Raw genomic sequence first — 17,942 nt, 5'->3', positions numbered from 1 at the left:
AAAGAAATCTGTATGTAGAGTTATTATCCCAACTATGCTTAAGGGTCAGCTTTGCAGACACCTGCGTACAGTGGGAAGGAGAAATTCCTCAGCAGACACTCAAGCTGAACACAAGAACCTCCACCAGGAGATGATCGAGCCCTCTAAAGATGGTAACGCAGGAAGTGAGGGCTGAGAACAAATGCAAATTGAAGCCCGATTCTGCCCAGTGTTTATTAGCTATGATGTCCTCTAACAATGGATGGCACCCTTGGAGTAGTGACTCTGCTGAACTCCTTCATGTACGGACCTGCAGGTCTTTTTGATCCTTCTTGCTCTCTAGGCTGGGGGTCCTTGTTACAAAGTCATTCAGCATGCTGTTGAAAGAAAATCAGCTTCAGACTGAGAATGCTACAGAAATAAAATCTGTTCTAGTAGAAAAATACGACACTGTGAAAGCTGTGACGGTACCTGAGAAGCAGGAAGTACCCGGGCGGGGCTAGATTCAGCTGCACGGACTCCTTTAACACGCCCAGCAGTGAAGGAAAGTTCTCTTGCAAGGCTGTTACCGGGAGCCTGCTTTCACAAGACACAGGAAAAAGTACCCAACCATAAACAAGTCAAAACAAAACATTTATTTATAAGCACATTTTAGATCCAGACAGTTGGAAAGCAGAAGGAAGATGGCAGAGCTGATTGCTCTGCTTATTCTCTTTTCAATGGTAATGTACACAAGCTGAATTTTGGTATTCTGTCAAGAACTTGGAGTTTGGAGACCTGAAATCCTGCCGCTGACAGGTCAGGTGCTCCTGGTTTCCTCCTCTATAAAAATGAAAGCCTTAAGCTAGAGGACGTCTTCGCTCGCTTGGGCCTGTCCAGACGGAACATTCGGCTTCTCTCACGTCGTTGGTAACATGACCACCCATCCAAAGATCATTAATCGACAGGTCAGGGGTCACCCGCCAGGAAGCTGACCTTCAGCAGCCCTTAGGTCAAGCCTCTGCGGAGTGACGAGGAGTTGGGATTGTGGCCGTAAAGCGGGGCCGCACAGCACAGCGTGCTGCAGCTCACCCACAGCCAGAGGGCCGTAGGTTCAAATCCTGGTCCTGACTTACTCCTGAGTGACCTTGGGAGTGCCTCTTCTGCAAAAGGATAATTAAAAGTCTAACCTGTAGCTGCTGTGAAAGCTCAGAGGTCACTTAGGCCACTGTAACAGACACTGGCTAATGTTACCATCATGTTAGCTCTCAAGAGATGTGACCAGCACATCTCACTCTGGGAGGAAAGAAGTACAATGATGCTCACTGTGAACGGTCCATGGCTGGTCTGAACTGAACCCCAGACCCTGGGACTCCTGGGACTATGAGCCTTGATTTACCTTCCTGAGCCTTCAAGATGTGGTAAGTGGGAATAACTATGGACTGTGAACCATTAACCAAGGAGCCTGCACCTTGTGAAACTCCTGATAGATACGTGAGGACAGCAGGGCTTCCTTGGGAAGGGTCTATACCCCCTTCATTCTCTCTGCTGCAGCAGAGAACGCCCCTCACAGTGGAGTGATCTGGAAGCTGCACGTGGGACGTGCCACTGTAAGATCTGAATGAGGCCCCCGTACAGCTTCCTTTCCATCTGTGGAGAAATGCCTGGGGAGTCCAATTCAATACACTCCGCGACTACTGAAGATGGAGTGTAAGCTCAGTCAACCCAAGCAGAGGCCACCCAGCAGAACACATGGGAAAGCATGAAGTACAGTACCAAAACTAATCATTCCTCCTTTTTCTAAAAGGAGTCTTAAACTTTCCTGGGGGGTGGGGGGGGTATCAATTTCATGCAAACTGTTTCTTTGAAAGTTTACCAGTCTTCACATAAAGCTTTGCTGACATAAAGTGTTCAACTTACAGCACATGGATATTTAAATATCATGTTAGATCTCTGGAGAAGAAAAAGTAAGATCATCAGGCATTCCCACGCCTCAGGAAAGAATCAGGACGCCACTAAGATACTTTCTGAACTAAGACTCTCTAGTAGTCAAGAAATATGATCAGAGTGATTGTTTATAATCATTGTAACAGCATCTGTACTTGAGAAATGGTTTGGAGGGGGCTGTATTACCTTTGGATGAAAGCATAGCAAAACTGCAACACAGGGATATCCACAAGGGGCAACTTCTGCAAGTTAAAGCAAAACCAATTACTCCAAGTGGGTAAGAAATAAGGCTAAAAAAGAATTCAAATACAAAATGAAACAGATTGGACATCCTAACAAAGCAGAGGTTTTTAGTCAAAGAGTCTTTCAAATAACAGATGTGATAGTATCCCCCAGGTACAATAACAGATGTAAAAGTATCCCCCAGGTGCAACAGAAACAAATGTATCCTATGCGGTGCCTAATCCTCAGTGCCCCTTCTGTCAGACTTCCAGAGCTGCCTTTATGTTTACCTTTTTTCCCTTCAGGCTCTTAATAAGTATTCAGGGAAAATTTGGCATTATAATCAAACCTCCCAAAACAAAAAGGTGGGGGGCCAATGGTTGACCCTTACGAATGCCTGTGACTAATTACAGACAAGAGACAATTAAAAATTCTAATTCTTAGCTCAAGGAATAACCTCAAACTCAGCCCAGGCAATGTCCGTCAATCTCAAGTGGCTGGAAGTACTTAGAAATTGGTTTCCTCCTTGCTTGTGAATAGCTATTTGTAGAAATTATAGAAGTTGAGCTAATTACCTGAATTAACCACAAAACGTCGTTTTTTTTTATTTGAACAGTCAGGCAGATAAATCTAGTTTTGCTTTTTTAGCCTGAGAGTAGAAGTTGCAGATATTTGCAGAAATTCAACCAATGTGAAGGAACAAAATCTAAACGTTCCTGCTCCATCCATGTGCAAACGCTGTGGCTAAGCCTTCTTCTGGAGGCCTCCACCCTGTGGTTCTGCAGCTTTAACACCATTCCTAGGGGCTGACCGCCAGCGTGGAAGATCCATCCCATCCGAGACCTGCTCGGTCACCAGTGCAAACCCACCCAGGATCTGACGGCCCCTCCATCCCCACTCCGCTCTTCCAGGGTTAAGTTACTTTAATATTTGTGTACAAGAGGGAAAGGCAACAAGACACCAGACACTCATGTAACCCGGGTGTCTGGTCTCGGACCACCGACAAACAAGCCGTCATGTTCACTTTACGTCGATTCCTTAAGCACTTAGCCGGTTCCATAATCGGGCCTCACGGTGTTAACTTTTAGGCTGTTTGTTATCTTCTTTTCCCAACTAGAAGACAGGCTGAGAAAGGGCAGGAACAGTTTCACCATTCACATGGTTGCACATGGTTGATTTTCAACGAACGTGGCATGAAGGGGACCAGGTCTCTGAGCACCCCTGATGGGTCAGAAGTCCAAGTAGGGCTAGGCCTTCCAGCACGGACATCTCTGTTGCAGGCTTCCCTGCGTCACGTGCAAGAGACCCTTTCAGAAGAGAAGCCCCAAATGGAGCGTTCTCCTCCATGGCAGGCAGAGCTATAAACATTGCTAAAACAATGCTGAAGAAAAAGGACCACTGTATACATGAAATTTTCTTTTACATAAGCTTAACAGTAACCACTCAAAAAAAAAAATCCAAAAAATCCAAAACAAGAGACATATAACAGAAAAAGAAGAAACAGGGAAATATCATATAATACTACCACACTAGAATAATAGACAGCAACAAAAAGGCAAAGAAACAATGGAGACACTGAGCTACAAGAAAAAAGATAGAATGATAGGAAATTCTCATATATCAATAATCACCCTAAACATAAATGGACTGAACTCACCAATAAAAAGGCACAGAGTAGCAGACTGGATCAAAAAACAAAACCCATCCATATGCTACCTCCAAGAGACACATCTCAGCTACAAGGACAAATACAGATTTAAAGTTAAAGGGTGGAAATCGATACTCCTAGCAAATGGTATCCAGAGAAAAGTGGATGTTGCCATACTTTTATCAGATGAAACAGACTTCAGGATAAACAAGGTAACGAGACAAAGATGGACATTTTGGGCCTCCGGATGGCTCAGTTGGTTAGAGAGTGAGCTCTTAGCAACAGGGTTGCCAGTTCGATTCCCACATGGGCCAGAGAGCTGCACCCTCCATAACTAGATTGAAGACAACGAGCCACCGCTAAGCTGCGGGCGGGGTGGCCAGATGGCTCAGTTGGTTAGAGCGCGAGCTCTCAACAACAAGGTTGCCAGTTCAATTCCCGCATGGGATGGTGGGCTGAGCCCCCTGCAACTAAGATTGAAAATGGCGACTGGACTTGGTGCTGAGCTGCGCCCTCCACAACTAGATTGAAGGACGACTTGGAGCTGCTGGGCCCTGGAGAAACACGGTGTTCCCCAACATTCCCCAATAAAAAAAATAAGAAAAAAAATGGACATTTCATAATGATAAAGGGGACAATACAACAAGAAGACATAACAATTACCAATATATATGCCCCCAATCAAGGAGCACCAAAATATACAAAGCAACTACTAATGGAACTGAAGGGAGAAGTCGACCAAAACACAATTATAGTAGGGGACCTAAATACGTCATTGATACCTATGGGTAGGTCATCCAAACAGAAAATCAGTGAGGAAATATCAGTCTTAAATGACACATTAGACCAAATGGACATAACTGACATTTATAGAGCACTTCATCCTAGAACACCAGACTATACATTCTTTTCTAGTGTACATGGAACATTCTCAAGGATAGACCATATGTTGGAACATAAAACTAGCCTCAGCAAGTTAAAGAAGAATGAAATCATACCAACCATATTCTCTGATCACAAGCCTTTGAAATTGGATATCAACTGAAAAAAGAAAGCAGGAAAAAACACAAATATGTGGAGATTAAACACCATGCTATTAAAGAATGACTGAGTCAAAGAAGAAACAAAAGGAGAGATAAAAAAACAAAAACAAATGAGAATGAAAATACATCCTATCAAAATTATTGGGATGCAGCAAAAGCAGTAGTAAGGAAATTTATATCATTACAGGCCTATCTCAAGAAATAAGAAAAATCCCAAATAAACAACCTAATATTACTCCTTAAAGAATTAGAAAAAAGAACAACAAATGAAACCCCAAGTCAGCAGAAGGAAGGAAATAATAAAAATTAGAGCAAAACTAAATGAAATAGAGAACAAAAAGACAATTGAAAAAAATTAACGCAACAAAGAGCTGGTTTTTTGAAAAGATTATTAAAATTGAGAAACCCTTCGCTGGACTCACTAAGACAAAAAGAAAAAGACACAAACAAAATCAGAAATGAAAGAGAAGAAATTATCATGGATACCACAGAAATACAAAGGATCATCCAAGAATACTATGAAGGACTATATGCCACCAAATTCAATAACTTAGAAAAAATGGACAAGTTCTTAGAAACATAGAGCCTCTCTAGACTGAATCACGAAGAACTGGAAAATCTAAATAGACTGATCACCAGTAAGGAAATTGAATCAGTCATCCAAAACGTTCCCAAAAGCAAAAGTCCAGGACCAGATGGCTTCACTAGTGAATTCTACCAAACACTCAAAGAGGATCTAAAACCTGTCCTCCTTAAACTCTTCCAAAAAAACTGAAGGAGAGACAGTAGTCCCTAACTCATTCTATGAGTCCAACATTACCCTGATACCAAATGCTGGTAAGAATAACACACACACAAATTACAGACCAATCTCTCTGATGAATGCAGATGCAAAAATCCTAAACAAAATTCTAGCAAATTGAATACAACAATACATTAAAAAGATTACACATCACGATGAAGTGGGGTTCATCCCAGGGGCACAAGCATGGTTCAACATACGCAAATCGATCAATGTGATACACCACATAAACAAAATAAAAGATAAAAATCATATGATTACGTCAATAGATGCAGAAAAGGCATATGACAAGATACAACATCGATTTATGATTAAAACACTTAATAAAATGGGTATAGAAGGAAAATATCTTAACTTAATAAAGGCCATATATGACAAACCCTCAGCTAGTATCATCATTAATGGTGAAAAACTGAAGACTTTTGCTCTATGTTCAGGAACACGACAGTGCTGCCCGCATCACCACTGTTAATCCAACATAGTACTGGAAGTCCTAGCCAGAGCAACCAGGCAAGAGAAAGAAAGAAAAGGCATCCAAATTGGGAATGAAGAAGTTAAATTGTCACTTTTTGCAGATGACATAATTCTTTATACAGAAAACCCTAAAGACTCCACCAAAAAGCTGTTAGAAAAAAATCAACGAATACAATAAAGTTGCTGACTACAAAATCAACGTACGAAAGACCACTGTATTCCTATACACTGACAATGAAATCTCAGAAAAGGAAATAAAACCAATTCCTTTTGTAATTGCAACAAAAATAATAAAATACTTAGGAATAAACTTAACAAAGGATGTGAAGGGCCTATACACTGAAAACTATAAGACATTTTTAAAAGAAATTGAAGAAGGCACACAAAAAAGGAAAGATGTTTCATGTTTACGGATTGGAAGAATCAATATAGTTAAAGTGGCCATATTACCCAAAGCAATATATAGATACAATGCAATCCCCATCAAAATCCCAATGGCATTTTTAAAAAGAAATATAACAAAAAATCATCAGATCTGTATGGAATCACAAAAGACCCCGAATAGCCAAGCAATCCTAAGAAAAAGACCAAGGCTGGGGGTATCACACTTTCTGACTTCAGCATGTACTACAAAGCAACAATAATCAAAACAGGATGGTAATGTCAGAAAAACAGATACACACACCAATGGAATAGAACTGAGAACCCAAAAATAAACCCACATAAACATGGGCAGATGATTTTTCACATAGGAGCCAAAAACATATAATGGGAAAAGACAGCCTCTTCAATAAATGGTGCTAGCAGAATTGGAGAGCCACATTTAAAAGAAGGAAACTAGACTGCTATCTGTCACCATGTACCAAAATTAACTCAAAATGGATCAAAGACCTAAACATAAGACCTGAAACAATAAAGTGCGTAGAAGAAGCATAGGTACTAAACTTACGGACCTTGGGTTCAAAAGGGGATTTTATAAATTTGACCTCAAAGGCAAGTGGATTAAAAGCTAAAATAAATGAATGGAACTATATCAAACTAAAACGCTTTGGAACAGCAAAAGAAACCACCAACAGAACAAAGAGGCAACCAACAGAATGGGTGAAAATATTTGCAAACAATGCTTCTGATAAGGGGCTAATATCCAGAATATATAAAAAACTCATAATACTCAACAATAAAAAGACAAACAATCCAATTAAAAAATGGGCAGGGAGGGCAGCTGCTGGTTAGCTCAGTTGGTTAGAGCGTGGTGCTCATAACACCAGGGTTGCCGGTTTGATCCCCGCATGGCCCAGTGTTAGCTGTGCCCTCCACAATCAGATTGAAACTACTACTTGACTTGGAGCTGATGGGTCCTGGAAAAACACACTTAAAATAAATAAAAGGTTTAAAAGAAACAAAACAAAATAACTGGGCAGAGGACCTGAACAGACACTTCTTCCAACAAGACATATAAAAGGCCAAACAGATGTATGAAAAAATGCTCAACATCACCAGCTATTGGGGAAATACAAATCAAAATCACAATGAGATATCATCCCCTCACACCTGTAATAATGGCTATCATCAACAAGACAAATAATAACAATTGTTGGAGAGGCTGTAGAGAAAAAAGAACTCTTATTCACTACCGGTGGGAATGTAGTACAGCCATTAAGGAAAACAGTATGGAGGTTCCTCAAAAAATTAAGAATAGAATTACCATATAACCCAGCAATCTCTCTCCTGGGTATCTACCCCAAAAATCTGAAAACATTTATCCGTAAAGATATATGTACCCCGATGTTCACTGCAGCATTATTTACGGTGGCCAAGACATGGAAACCAAAATGTCTTTTGATAGATGAATGGATAAAGGAGATGTGGTATATATACACAATGGAATACTATTAGGTAATAAGAAAGATGAAATAGGACCATTGGTGACAACATGGATGGGTCTTGAGATTATTATGGTAAGCGAAGTAAGTCAGACACAAAAAGTCGAGAACCATATGATTTCACTCATATGTAGAATATAAAACTGAAAGCAACAAAGGAACAAGACAAACAAAGAAACAAACACTCATAGACACAGACAACAATTTAGTGGTTACCAGAGGGTAAGGGGGGAGGAGGGTGGTAGATGAGGGCAAAGGGGGTCTAATATATGGTGATGGAAGGAGAACTGACTCTGGGTGGTGAACACACAATGTGATATATAGATGAGGTGTTATAAAAATGTACACTTGAAACCTATGTAATTTTACTAACCATTGTCACCCCAATAAATTTAAGAAAAATATAAATAAACAAAAATAAATTGCTAAAATATTCCCAGTTTTCTCACTATGGGGTGAAAAATGGCTGAAAACATTTCTGATTCCAAGGTTCAGCTTTTGTTCACCATTCCGAGTGTGATGACCTTAATATATGAAAATAGTGTTCCTTTTGTTGGTTATAAAGATTTTTATTGTGTTAAATATACATTAAATGTAGTATCTTAACCATTTTTAAGTGTACAGTTCAGTGGCATTCAGTGTATTCAGATTTTTGGGCAACCATCCATGTCCAGGACTTTTTCATCTTCCCAAACGGAAACTCTGTCCCCAGTAGACATAGACACTAACTCCTCCCCCAGCCCGAAAACCACCATTCTGCTTTCTGTTCTATGAATCTCACTACTCTAGGGACTTCTTGTACATAAGTGAAATCGGGTAATAGTTGTCCCTTTGTGACTGTCGTATTTTAGCATAATGTTTACAAGGTTCATGCATGTGTCAGGAGCTCCTTCCGTTTTAAGGCCAATAGCCCACTGCATTTACGTACATCTTGTTCGTCCATTCATCTACTGACGGGTGGTTTCTATCTTTTACCATTTTGAATAATGCCATTGTGAACACTGGTGTACAAACACCTGTTTGAGTAACACTATATATATATTTTTAATAATCACTTTGTCCATTCCACTAATTTTCATTTAGAGAATTATTCTTAAATGTTTCCTAACTGTATAATTTTAAATCACTTGGTAGAAGGCAATTATTTCAAGGTTGAAATAAATCCCTAGTTTCTATCAAATTACTTAAGAACAAAACAGCTCCTACAATGTCCATGAAGAGGTCTTTTTTGGTAAAAACAGAAACCTCTAAGGGTATTAAAAATGTTAAACCACTAAGTCTGTTCCATCTGAAAACCATTGTGCACAACCAAAAAAGGCCTCCATGCATCACAGACCCACCCGACTGCTATGGAGAAAGTAAGCAGAAAAACTACAGGAGCTTCATGGTTCAATCACATCAGCCTTCAAATCACTGCTTTTCCTGAGGCCAGATGAAATCTCTTCTTTCTCAGAATGTTGTTATGTCCTCTGACATGTCTTTTCTACTTTTATAAAAATTATGCAAAATTTCAACTTGTGCTTTGACAAAGCCGCTCTCCTTGACCGAACTCTAGTCAGGCTCCTCCAAGCCCTCTTCCAGGTGGGAACATTGGCCTGTCAGGATTGACCCTTTCAGCACAAATATTCCGTCCACCCTCCAACAGTAAGGGACTTGAACAAATACCAGCATGGTTTCTAGCAGCTCAGGGCTGTGTCTCTAGGATGATGACCCAGCCCTTGAAACACCTGCCTGAGAAAGCTCTAGGCTTCCAAACAATCTGCCATTTGTTTAGCCAATACCTCAGAGGCTCCTGACCTCCCTTTCTTAGAGCATTTATTAAGAAAAGTGTAAGTTATAAATCCTTCCTCTGTCCCTTTGAGACGTATATGCATCTCCTAAAACCCAGGAATGTCTTTCTCAAGGACCTGGAGCTTCTCTTGGATATATCATCATCAGGAAAGACAGGGTCCCCGTCTTCCTGTCTCGTGGGAGTGTAGGCGCTTACCTTCCCTAAGGGCCAGCGAGCAAACCCTGAGGGTCTAATCAGTGACCACCCCCTTCCGGGGTTTTGTAATTTTCTACTTCCCTGACTGTGCTGGAGCCCCTGCTTGTGATCCCTCGCCTCCCCCTCATTCTGTTGAAAATACCTGGTGATGTCTACACAAATCAGAATCGAGCTTGGCTCTCTGCCCCACCGCAGTAGTTACTGAAGAAAATCGGTCTTGACCACTTTTAACTAGTGTCTGGCGTTGCCTATCCTTGCCGAGTTTCAGGCGGCCAAGTTCCTTGGGGAAAGTGCCAGTTCCCCTCTCTAGAGGTTTTATTCCATTTGGTGTGCAGTAGGTCCTTGATTAGAACTCAGGACTGGACAGGGCGCTGTGCCGCAGGGATCCAAGGATAAAGGGTGACTCCTGACCTCAGGCGGTCCCCACCTTAACACAGGAGCACCGAAGCCTGTGGAGCACATTTCACGCCATCTCCCCAAAGCCCCGTGACAACACCTCCGTTTTTCATCTGCAAATTCCTACTTGCTCTTGCGACCTCTGTTTCCCTCCCAAACACAATTTGTAAGACGTGGAGTTACGAGAACGGCACGCGTTCACATCTGGAGTTTGCCCCGGCTCTGACCTCGTCACCTCGGAGCTGCGGCGGCCTCTTCACCACCTCCTTCACCAGCTGCAGCACCGTATCCACCTGCAGGGCGCTGAGCGCACAAACCAGGTCCACGAGGGTTAGCTGGGACGCACTTGCCGCCGGGACAATCTGCCAAGAAAAGAGTAATTCCTTGAAAGCCCACCGAGAGAAAACAAAAGTCAAAACAATATACAGAAAGTATTCTAGAATAGTGGTCCCTGGAGAAAGAGATTTGTTTTAGTCCTTTCAACGAATATTTAAATGTAAACTGGGTAAAGGGCTGTATTGGTGGAAACCGAGTGAGTTAAGCATTTAATCACAACAACGGAATCGGTATCTGATACAAATTAGGACTAAAAGGTGCAGTTGACGGTGGGCAGTAACACTGGTATGTTCAAGCTTAGAAAGCATTTTAGAAATCGATACACTTAACTTGAAGGAAACAGGCTGGCATTAAGAGATAGCCCCAAAGGTATGAGGACAGTAAGAAAAACAGGTAAATCAGGTTCACACCGGCTGGCCTTAACAGGAAGCCCTGGTGTGACAGGATGACATTGATACAAGTCAGCATCACATGGTCATATGAACTTGGAGCTATCAGGTTTATCACCAGGGAAGGACCCCACAGGTTACGCAGGGAGGCTGGGGTCACCAGCCACTCACGCCTCCAGGGACTAGGAGCCCATGTTGGGCACTGAGATAGTGTCCAGGGGGTGGGAAAGACCCTCTGAGGGTAGGAACAAGGTAGGAACCTGGATGGTCAAGAGAGGGAACAAAGGAAGAGGGATGCTGGTTTTGCAAAAATAGGTAAACCAAGCCCTGGAGGACCCCCTGATAGACCAGCCAGTGGATAAAGAACACACGAAGCGCAAACTCAAGTTGGGGCCTAGAATGTGATCGTTTACATTTCCTTTACCATCGCGGACAAGCATAGTTTTTATAAATGAAAGAAGCGTAACATTAACTCTGGACTTTGGGCAATAATGACGTGTCATGGGGGGGGTGTGAACAGTGGGGGAGGGCATGCCAGTGAGAGGAGTGTCTGGGACTGTCTGCACCTTCCTCTGATTTGAACTTTTAGGCTGTGAACCTAAAGTTGCCCTAAAAACATGAAGTCTTTAAAAAAAATGTTTTTTTAAAAAGCTGTAAGATTGTACTACAGCCAGGGAAGGGCCGGCAGGCGTCCTCGCAGGTAGGATAATGAACCTAGTTTAGGATAATTCCTTAAGCTGGGGTAGGCTCGCTGCGGACTTTCGTTAATGTATACATTATATACATTCTTGGATGTGTGTTATTAGATATTAGCTTTAAGAGGTGAAATAGAAATACTATCTATTCACTATAGAGAGATCAGAAAACAGAAGTGGAGGTGGGTGGGCTCCACTCCCCACCCACCCAACACACAAATCCAGCTGCAATGAGATTCGGCTGTATGATCTCTTGCACTTAAAACTGCTTGAATAGTTTCCATGTCGGCCTCCGACCTCACCTTTGATTACACGCGACTTTGGCATTTTATAGAGGAAGTTCAGCATTTTTTAATTTTACCTTTAATTTTTTAACTTTACCTTCATCTTACTGTGACGTTTAACTTTTTTTCTGCCCCACACGGCTGCAACAGCGGCTGTTAACTGAACTCCGAGATGGGCCGTCAAAGGGTTCAAGAAGTCTAAAATTTTTTGTCGTATAGTCTAAAAAATAGGGGGAAAAGTTATGGCAGAGTCGTGTGAGGGTTCTCGTGCACTTGATACTTCACCACCACCGTCTGTAAACACTGGGAGCAGGCCTGGGAGCTGTCAGTGGTCCCGACACACCCAGCACCGCGGGAAGAGGCGGGATTGGGGGTTGGGGCTCCCCCCAAGGACGTGGATGTGTGGTGGCGAGAGGCATGGTGGGCAGAGCGGTGGGCAGACAGACGGCCGGCAGAGCTGAGCAGGAAGACTCTAACTAATGAGGACCACCACCCTGGCAGCCGTGAGCAGGGCAGGGGGCAAGGAAGCCACCCACGCTTTACAGTGAGAGCGGGGAGACCACACAGCGGGGCCAGCACCATTCCCATCCCGAGACCCCCAGCCTCAGCTTGTCTCAAGGGGCCCAGGAAAGGCTCCCCCTCATTAGACAGATGCTCTTCAGTTTCCAGAAAGAAGTACCATTTAACTACTTTTATTGTTTAACCTATTTTAAGTAAACCCGAAACCTGGCCCGGATCACTCACCACCCTCCCTGTCACTACGCATGGATTTCCCTCAGTCCCTGGAAAGGCCATGCTCCTTCCTCTGCAAACCCCGTGGGACTCTGAGCCTCTAGCACCCCTCCCCCAGTCAAATCCTCCCAAGATGGGCTCTAAGGGCAGTCGCTCTGCCTCAGGAAGGCCAGCCTGACCCCAGACCAGGGCAGGTTCCTGGGCTGCACCCTGCATTTCTCTGTAGCATTATCATCATTATTTTTAAATTGCTGGTTAATGTCTGTGTCTGCCACGAGGGCAAGGACTTCCTCTATCCTGCCTGTAAACGGGGCTGGGGACATAGCAGCAGGCACGCAGATGTTTGTCAAATGCATGAATTTACTGAATGCTTACTATGTCCCCACTGCCTATGTTTAGTAACACGTTGAATATGACTGAGCACGGGATGGCGATGTCTGCGCTATTCCCACCATGGATTTTAGGGTACCCGTCTGAGGCCTTGGTCCTTTAGGGAGGGCTTAGAGTTATGTGCTCAACAAATGTTGGCCATCATCAAAATGAATCTTTCTATCAGCCTGTGAGGTAGAATACTAATAACAGACCCATTTTACAGATGAGAAAACCGAGGCTCAGAGAGGTTATGTGCCAAAGGGATTTCTTTTTTTAAAGAAGATCTGGCTTTAAGCAAGTTTCTGTGGTAGCTTGAAATACAGGATTTCCCTTGGAGGGTAGCCCTGGAACAGACAGAATATTCTGGAGGTCTGTGTATCACAGTACCTAAAAGCACCCTGGGTCTACTCCCACTGTCGCTGCTTATCAGGTGTGCAATCAAGGGCAAAGCACTCACTGTCTGTGCCCCAGTGTCCTCAGCTGTAATTGGGAATAACAGTATCTACCTCATAGGTGAGAACTAAATATGCTCATAATGGAGACTGTTCTGGTGTGCTGCCTGTATCACGCTTCCAACCGAGGAAACTGCAGCACAGGGAGGTTAATGAACTTGCCTGTGATCTCAGGGAGCTGCTGAGCAGGGGGCTGAGCCACGCCATGTGGCTCCATGTGCTCTGGACCGCTCCGCTCAACCCAGGCTCCTAGACGCCTGCGTAAGTCCCAAGACCACCCCTGGCCAGGGCGCCCAGCTAACATGAGACAAGGCTGCCCACACCCAGTAGAGCAGAGATTGAGTCACATGTCTGGATGCTTCTGAAGCAGGCTGTTTATACCCGAGGGAGAGTGAACAGACATGTTCTATGTTGTGCGTTCCTGTTAATAAAAAAACTCAAAGACACCCACAATTCCATCCCGACGTGCCCATGTGTACAAGGCACCATTAAGAGCAGAACACAGAGATGTCTTAATAGAGAAGCTTGAGAGAAACAGGTGAGGACTTTTGGGTACCCCACATCAAACCTCCAAGACTTTCTTCTCAGTTACAAAAAAAAGAAAAATTGGCCAAGGGGAAATAAAATAGGCTGAAAACCACTCAAAAGTCTACTTTCCATGAACAGAAAAATGATTCATAATACACAAACTGGAGATTTCTACTTCAGACTTTCTTCTAACTTGGGTTTTATCGAGCACATTATGTTTGATTATTTATGTGGATATTCCCATACCTATTTATTTTTGGCAGGACAATACAAGACAAAAGACACAAAACACTGGAAGATCTCACCTTGGTGGTTTAAAGTAAACGGAAGAGGATCCCTTTGTGGCTCCAAGGAGGTCCACGGGTCTCTTCTGCGCCTCCTCCTTTCTGAGAACCATTCCAGAGAAGGGCCATGTTGTTAACGATTCGAGGGCAGCTCTTCCAGAAATGGCATTCTTAGCATTTTTAAATTGGTGGGATCACTTACAAACAGTGCTCTAGAAATGAAAATGCACATATGAGACCTGGCTGCGTCTGTGGCAGCTTTTCCCTTTCCATGAGGGCTGCAGCCCCGTCTGAGCAGGTCCCACACGTTGGGGTGGAAGCAGCACACTGCCCTGTGCATCTGAACCACGGTTTCTTTCAGAGATGTACGTCTGGTGAGCCTGAGACTCCACATTACAAACTCTTTCAGTCATTCGCCCAAAGCATTAACTAACTGCATTCTCAAATTTAACCTTAGGTAGGGTAGAGCAACTATTGTAACAGCTCAACTGTGTCCCAAGGCAGACTTCACAAACACCACGAGAGCAAAGTAAAGAAACACGTGGAACGAAAACGAAGATAAGCCCAAAATCAAGCAAGTGGCTTTACATTTTATCCCAAATGTCTTTACCGATCAAACAATGGGCTAGAACTAAAGGAGTATCAGAAGAACAAAACCATACTTGCATTACTATGTACATAATTTGCATACATATTTGTATACGTTTGCATATTTGCATTATTTACATGCATACGTGTTTACATACACATTTGCATTTCCTTACTCATGTTTACATACACATTTGCCTTACTTACATAGGTATATTTCTTATTTGAAACAATCATAACTCAATGAAGACAAAACAATGTTATGTAATTGCCCTCCAACTCAGAAAAAAAAAATAATTTACCTTTTTATTTTGGTTGGGTTGTTCCAAAAGACAAAAATGACTAATGGTTGTCAGACCCTCCAACAGAGTTAGTGGATAGTCCGGAGAAATGTTTTTTCTCTCTTGGAGGTTGTGCTTTGGTAGAGAACAAGAAAGTGGTTTTGAGAATTTTTTAAGAACGAGCCATACGGTTTTTAATACAAACATAGAAACCAGAGAGATATTACTATCTTGACTAAACTGGGGCTCTCATACTGAATACTGCTATAATACGATAGGCATCTTTTGTGCTATTTTATACACATGCAGTTACTCTGGAAAATGTTTCCAGAGATGTTTTTAAATTTCGTGAAGGTGATTCATGAGTGAGACCAGTAAAGAGTAAGTAACCGGGCTTTTGAGCCAGCAGGATAGGACAGGCAAAGAGTTTAACAGGAGCGAGCTTGGGAGTTAGCAGGAACTGAGCTTAAAAACTAACTGCTGGGCACTGCAACCTGCAAGCTGACAAGCACCTCACATCCATCATAGGTGGGTACAGAACCGTGCCTACTCGCAACGGCAACCCCCTGCACACCAACCACACCCATCCCAGATGGGAACAGAACGCTCCCCAATCGCAGCAGCAACGCCCTGCAAGCTGACATCCATCATAGATGGGAGCAGGACAGTTTCCAGGAGAAGACAATTGGAATGGCAGCCCCGCTGCGAGCTGACAAGCACCTTACATCGTGCTTAGAAAAATGTAAAACTCAAGCTAAACAGAAACCCGCCACAGCTCTGTCAGACTGCCCTGGCAAAACTCCTTTTGTCAGTTCCAAACAGAACTCTCCCTCTCTGCCTGACTTTCAAGAAACCTTCTCTTGTTCTTGTAGAGTCTCGTGAATGCTTTCATGGTCTATGAATGACCAGGGGTTAATACTACGCCAACACAATTCACGTTTTTATTTCTGTTTTACAAACATAATGGAGTGACTGACTTGTCCTGCAACACTGAGCTAGCCTGGGTAGTTGTGTGAAATTAAAAAGACAGGATCTGAACATTGAGTTTCGTGTCACCCCTCTTAACAATGTTCAGCAGGCTTTTGATTAGGAAGAAATTATCCTCCAACTGGCTTCTACGGCAAATCCACCATTTATTACAAAAACTACCATTAAAGCAATAATAATGCATTGCAAGGGCTCACCATACCTGACAGAGAGCTTCACAGACTCGCTTTCATATTGTTTGACCAGCTCGTCCAAGTTCTTGCAAATCTGGACAATGAAGGGTGTCACTGTCCAGCCCAGGGACTTTCCGAAGTACGGCAAGGAATGCGTGACCAGGCTCACCCAGGCCGGGTGCATGCCGTAGCCATAGGCGGGCTGCAGACCGCGCACCACCGCGGACACCAGCAGCCCCTGGGAGGTGAGCGGGTGGGGCTGCACGTACTGCATGGCGCCAATGGCCTGCTGGAAGTCCAGGGCCCTCCGCCACTCCCGGGACAGGTCCGGCTGGTTCTCAGCCTCCTCCGGGACCTGGCCCAGGTGATGCTCCAGGACGATCAGCACCTGCAGGAGCTTCAGAAGCTCGATCTGCAGGGGGTGCTCACTCCAGATCTGGTCCTGGCCCAGGTGGATGAGACTCTCCTCAAAGAGGCTGTCCTCTCGTGGGGCCCGGCCCCGCTCCGAGGTGGCCAGGCCGTACCGTTTCTGGCTTGTGTGCATGGACGCTGACAGCGACAGCAGGATGAACTCCTGAACTTTGCACCTCTGCAGTAAGCTGCAGATGAACTCCACGTTCTTCCCTTCTGCGGACTTGGCCACTGAGACCAGCTGCGTCATTATTCTAATCAAAACCTCCACACTCTTGACCTGCACGTCCCGGTTGCCCAGGATGTCTCGGTGGGAGACCTTTAAGTAACAAGGGTAATAGCTGCGCAGGAAGCTCAGGCACAGGTAGGTGAGCAGCTCGATCAGCAGCGAGTGGGGGCACACGTTGGGAGACTGGGTCTGGAGTTTTCCGTAGAAACTCTGGCCAACGAGAGCCTCCTGGTGGCGAGCGAGGAGGTTGGAGATGAGGTTGAGGTGTGCAGTGGAGCTGGTGTCCATGCTGGTCCTGGACACCGCCTCGATAAACTCCTTGGGGTTGGTTTTGAGCACGGCCTCTAACACTGAGAAGGCGTAGAGGACTCTCCGGGAGTCGTAAGGCTGCAGGTAGAGCAGAATGTGCTTGAACAAGGCCTCGATCATCTCCTGCCTTTCCCGCTGCTGCTTCAGCAGCCTGGACGTGGTGAGGGCCTGCAGCTCCAGGTCGGCCTCCTCGTCACTGGAGAAGGACTCCGAAGCCTGGGTCTTGTCCGAGTCCACGCGCGCCAGGCTTAGCTTGGCACTGGGCTTGTAGGTTTCCGCCCGGAAGGCCGCCAGCAGGGCCGAGCGCTTGGCGTAAACCCTGCTGCCCGTGGGGATGGGTGCGCAGCAGGTCTCTTCATTGCTCAGCTCCTGTGGGTCGTGGGAAGGGGAGGAGAAGGAGGAGGTGTTCTCGCTGTCCGTGTGGGCAGAGCTCGTGTCTGCAGACTCAGTGTGCTCGCTGCTGTCAGTGGCACCACAGGCTGTCCTGTCCAGAAGGTCCACGCAGTAGGGAAGATCTTCCTCCGGCAGGCGG

At 44.4% G+C, this 17,942-nt stretch overlaps 1 protein-coding gene across 1 annotated transcript in view; it reads right to left on the bottom strand.

Annotated features, from left to right (window-relative positions):
* The window catches only part of DOP1B (DOP1 leucine zipper like protein B), a 96,376-nt gene that overhangs the window by 23,388 nt on the left and 55,046 nt on the right, over positions 1-17,942 (bottom strand). Inside the window, 11 exon segments of the mRNA XM_033125078.1 lie at positions 290-356; positions 451-555; positions 2,092-2,147; positions 10,588-10,722; positions 12,162-12,284; positions 14,441-14,542; positions 14,544-14,579; positions 14,581-14,639; positions 15,319-15,415; positions 15,418-15,436; positions 16,491-17,942. Coding sequence (XP_032980969.1) covers positions 290-356; positions 451-555; positions 2,092-2,147; positions 10,588-10,722; positions 12,162-12,284; positions 14,441-14,542; positions 14,544-14,579; positions 14,581-14,639; positions 15,319-15,415; positions 15,418-15,436; positions 16,491-17,942 — 2,251 coding nt within the window.

The sequence above is a fragment of the Rhinolophus ferrumequinum genome, chromosome 2 (genome assembly GCF_004115265.2).
Source record: "Rhinolophus ferrumequinum isolate MPI-CBG mRhiFer1 chromosome 2, mRhiFer1_v1.p, whole genome shotgun sequence".
Classification (NCBI taxonomy): Eukaryota; Metazoa; Chordata; class Mammalia; order Chiroptera; family Rhinolophidae; genus Rhinolophus; species Rhinolophus ferrumequinum.
Note: the sequence above shows the minus strand (reverse complement) of the source record. Positions and strands in the feature narration are given on the sequence as shown.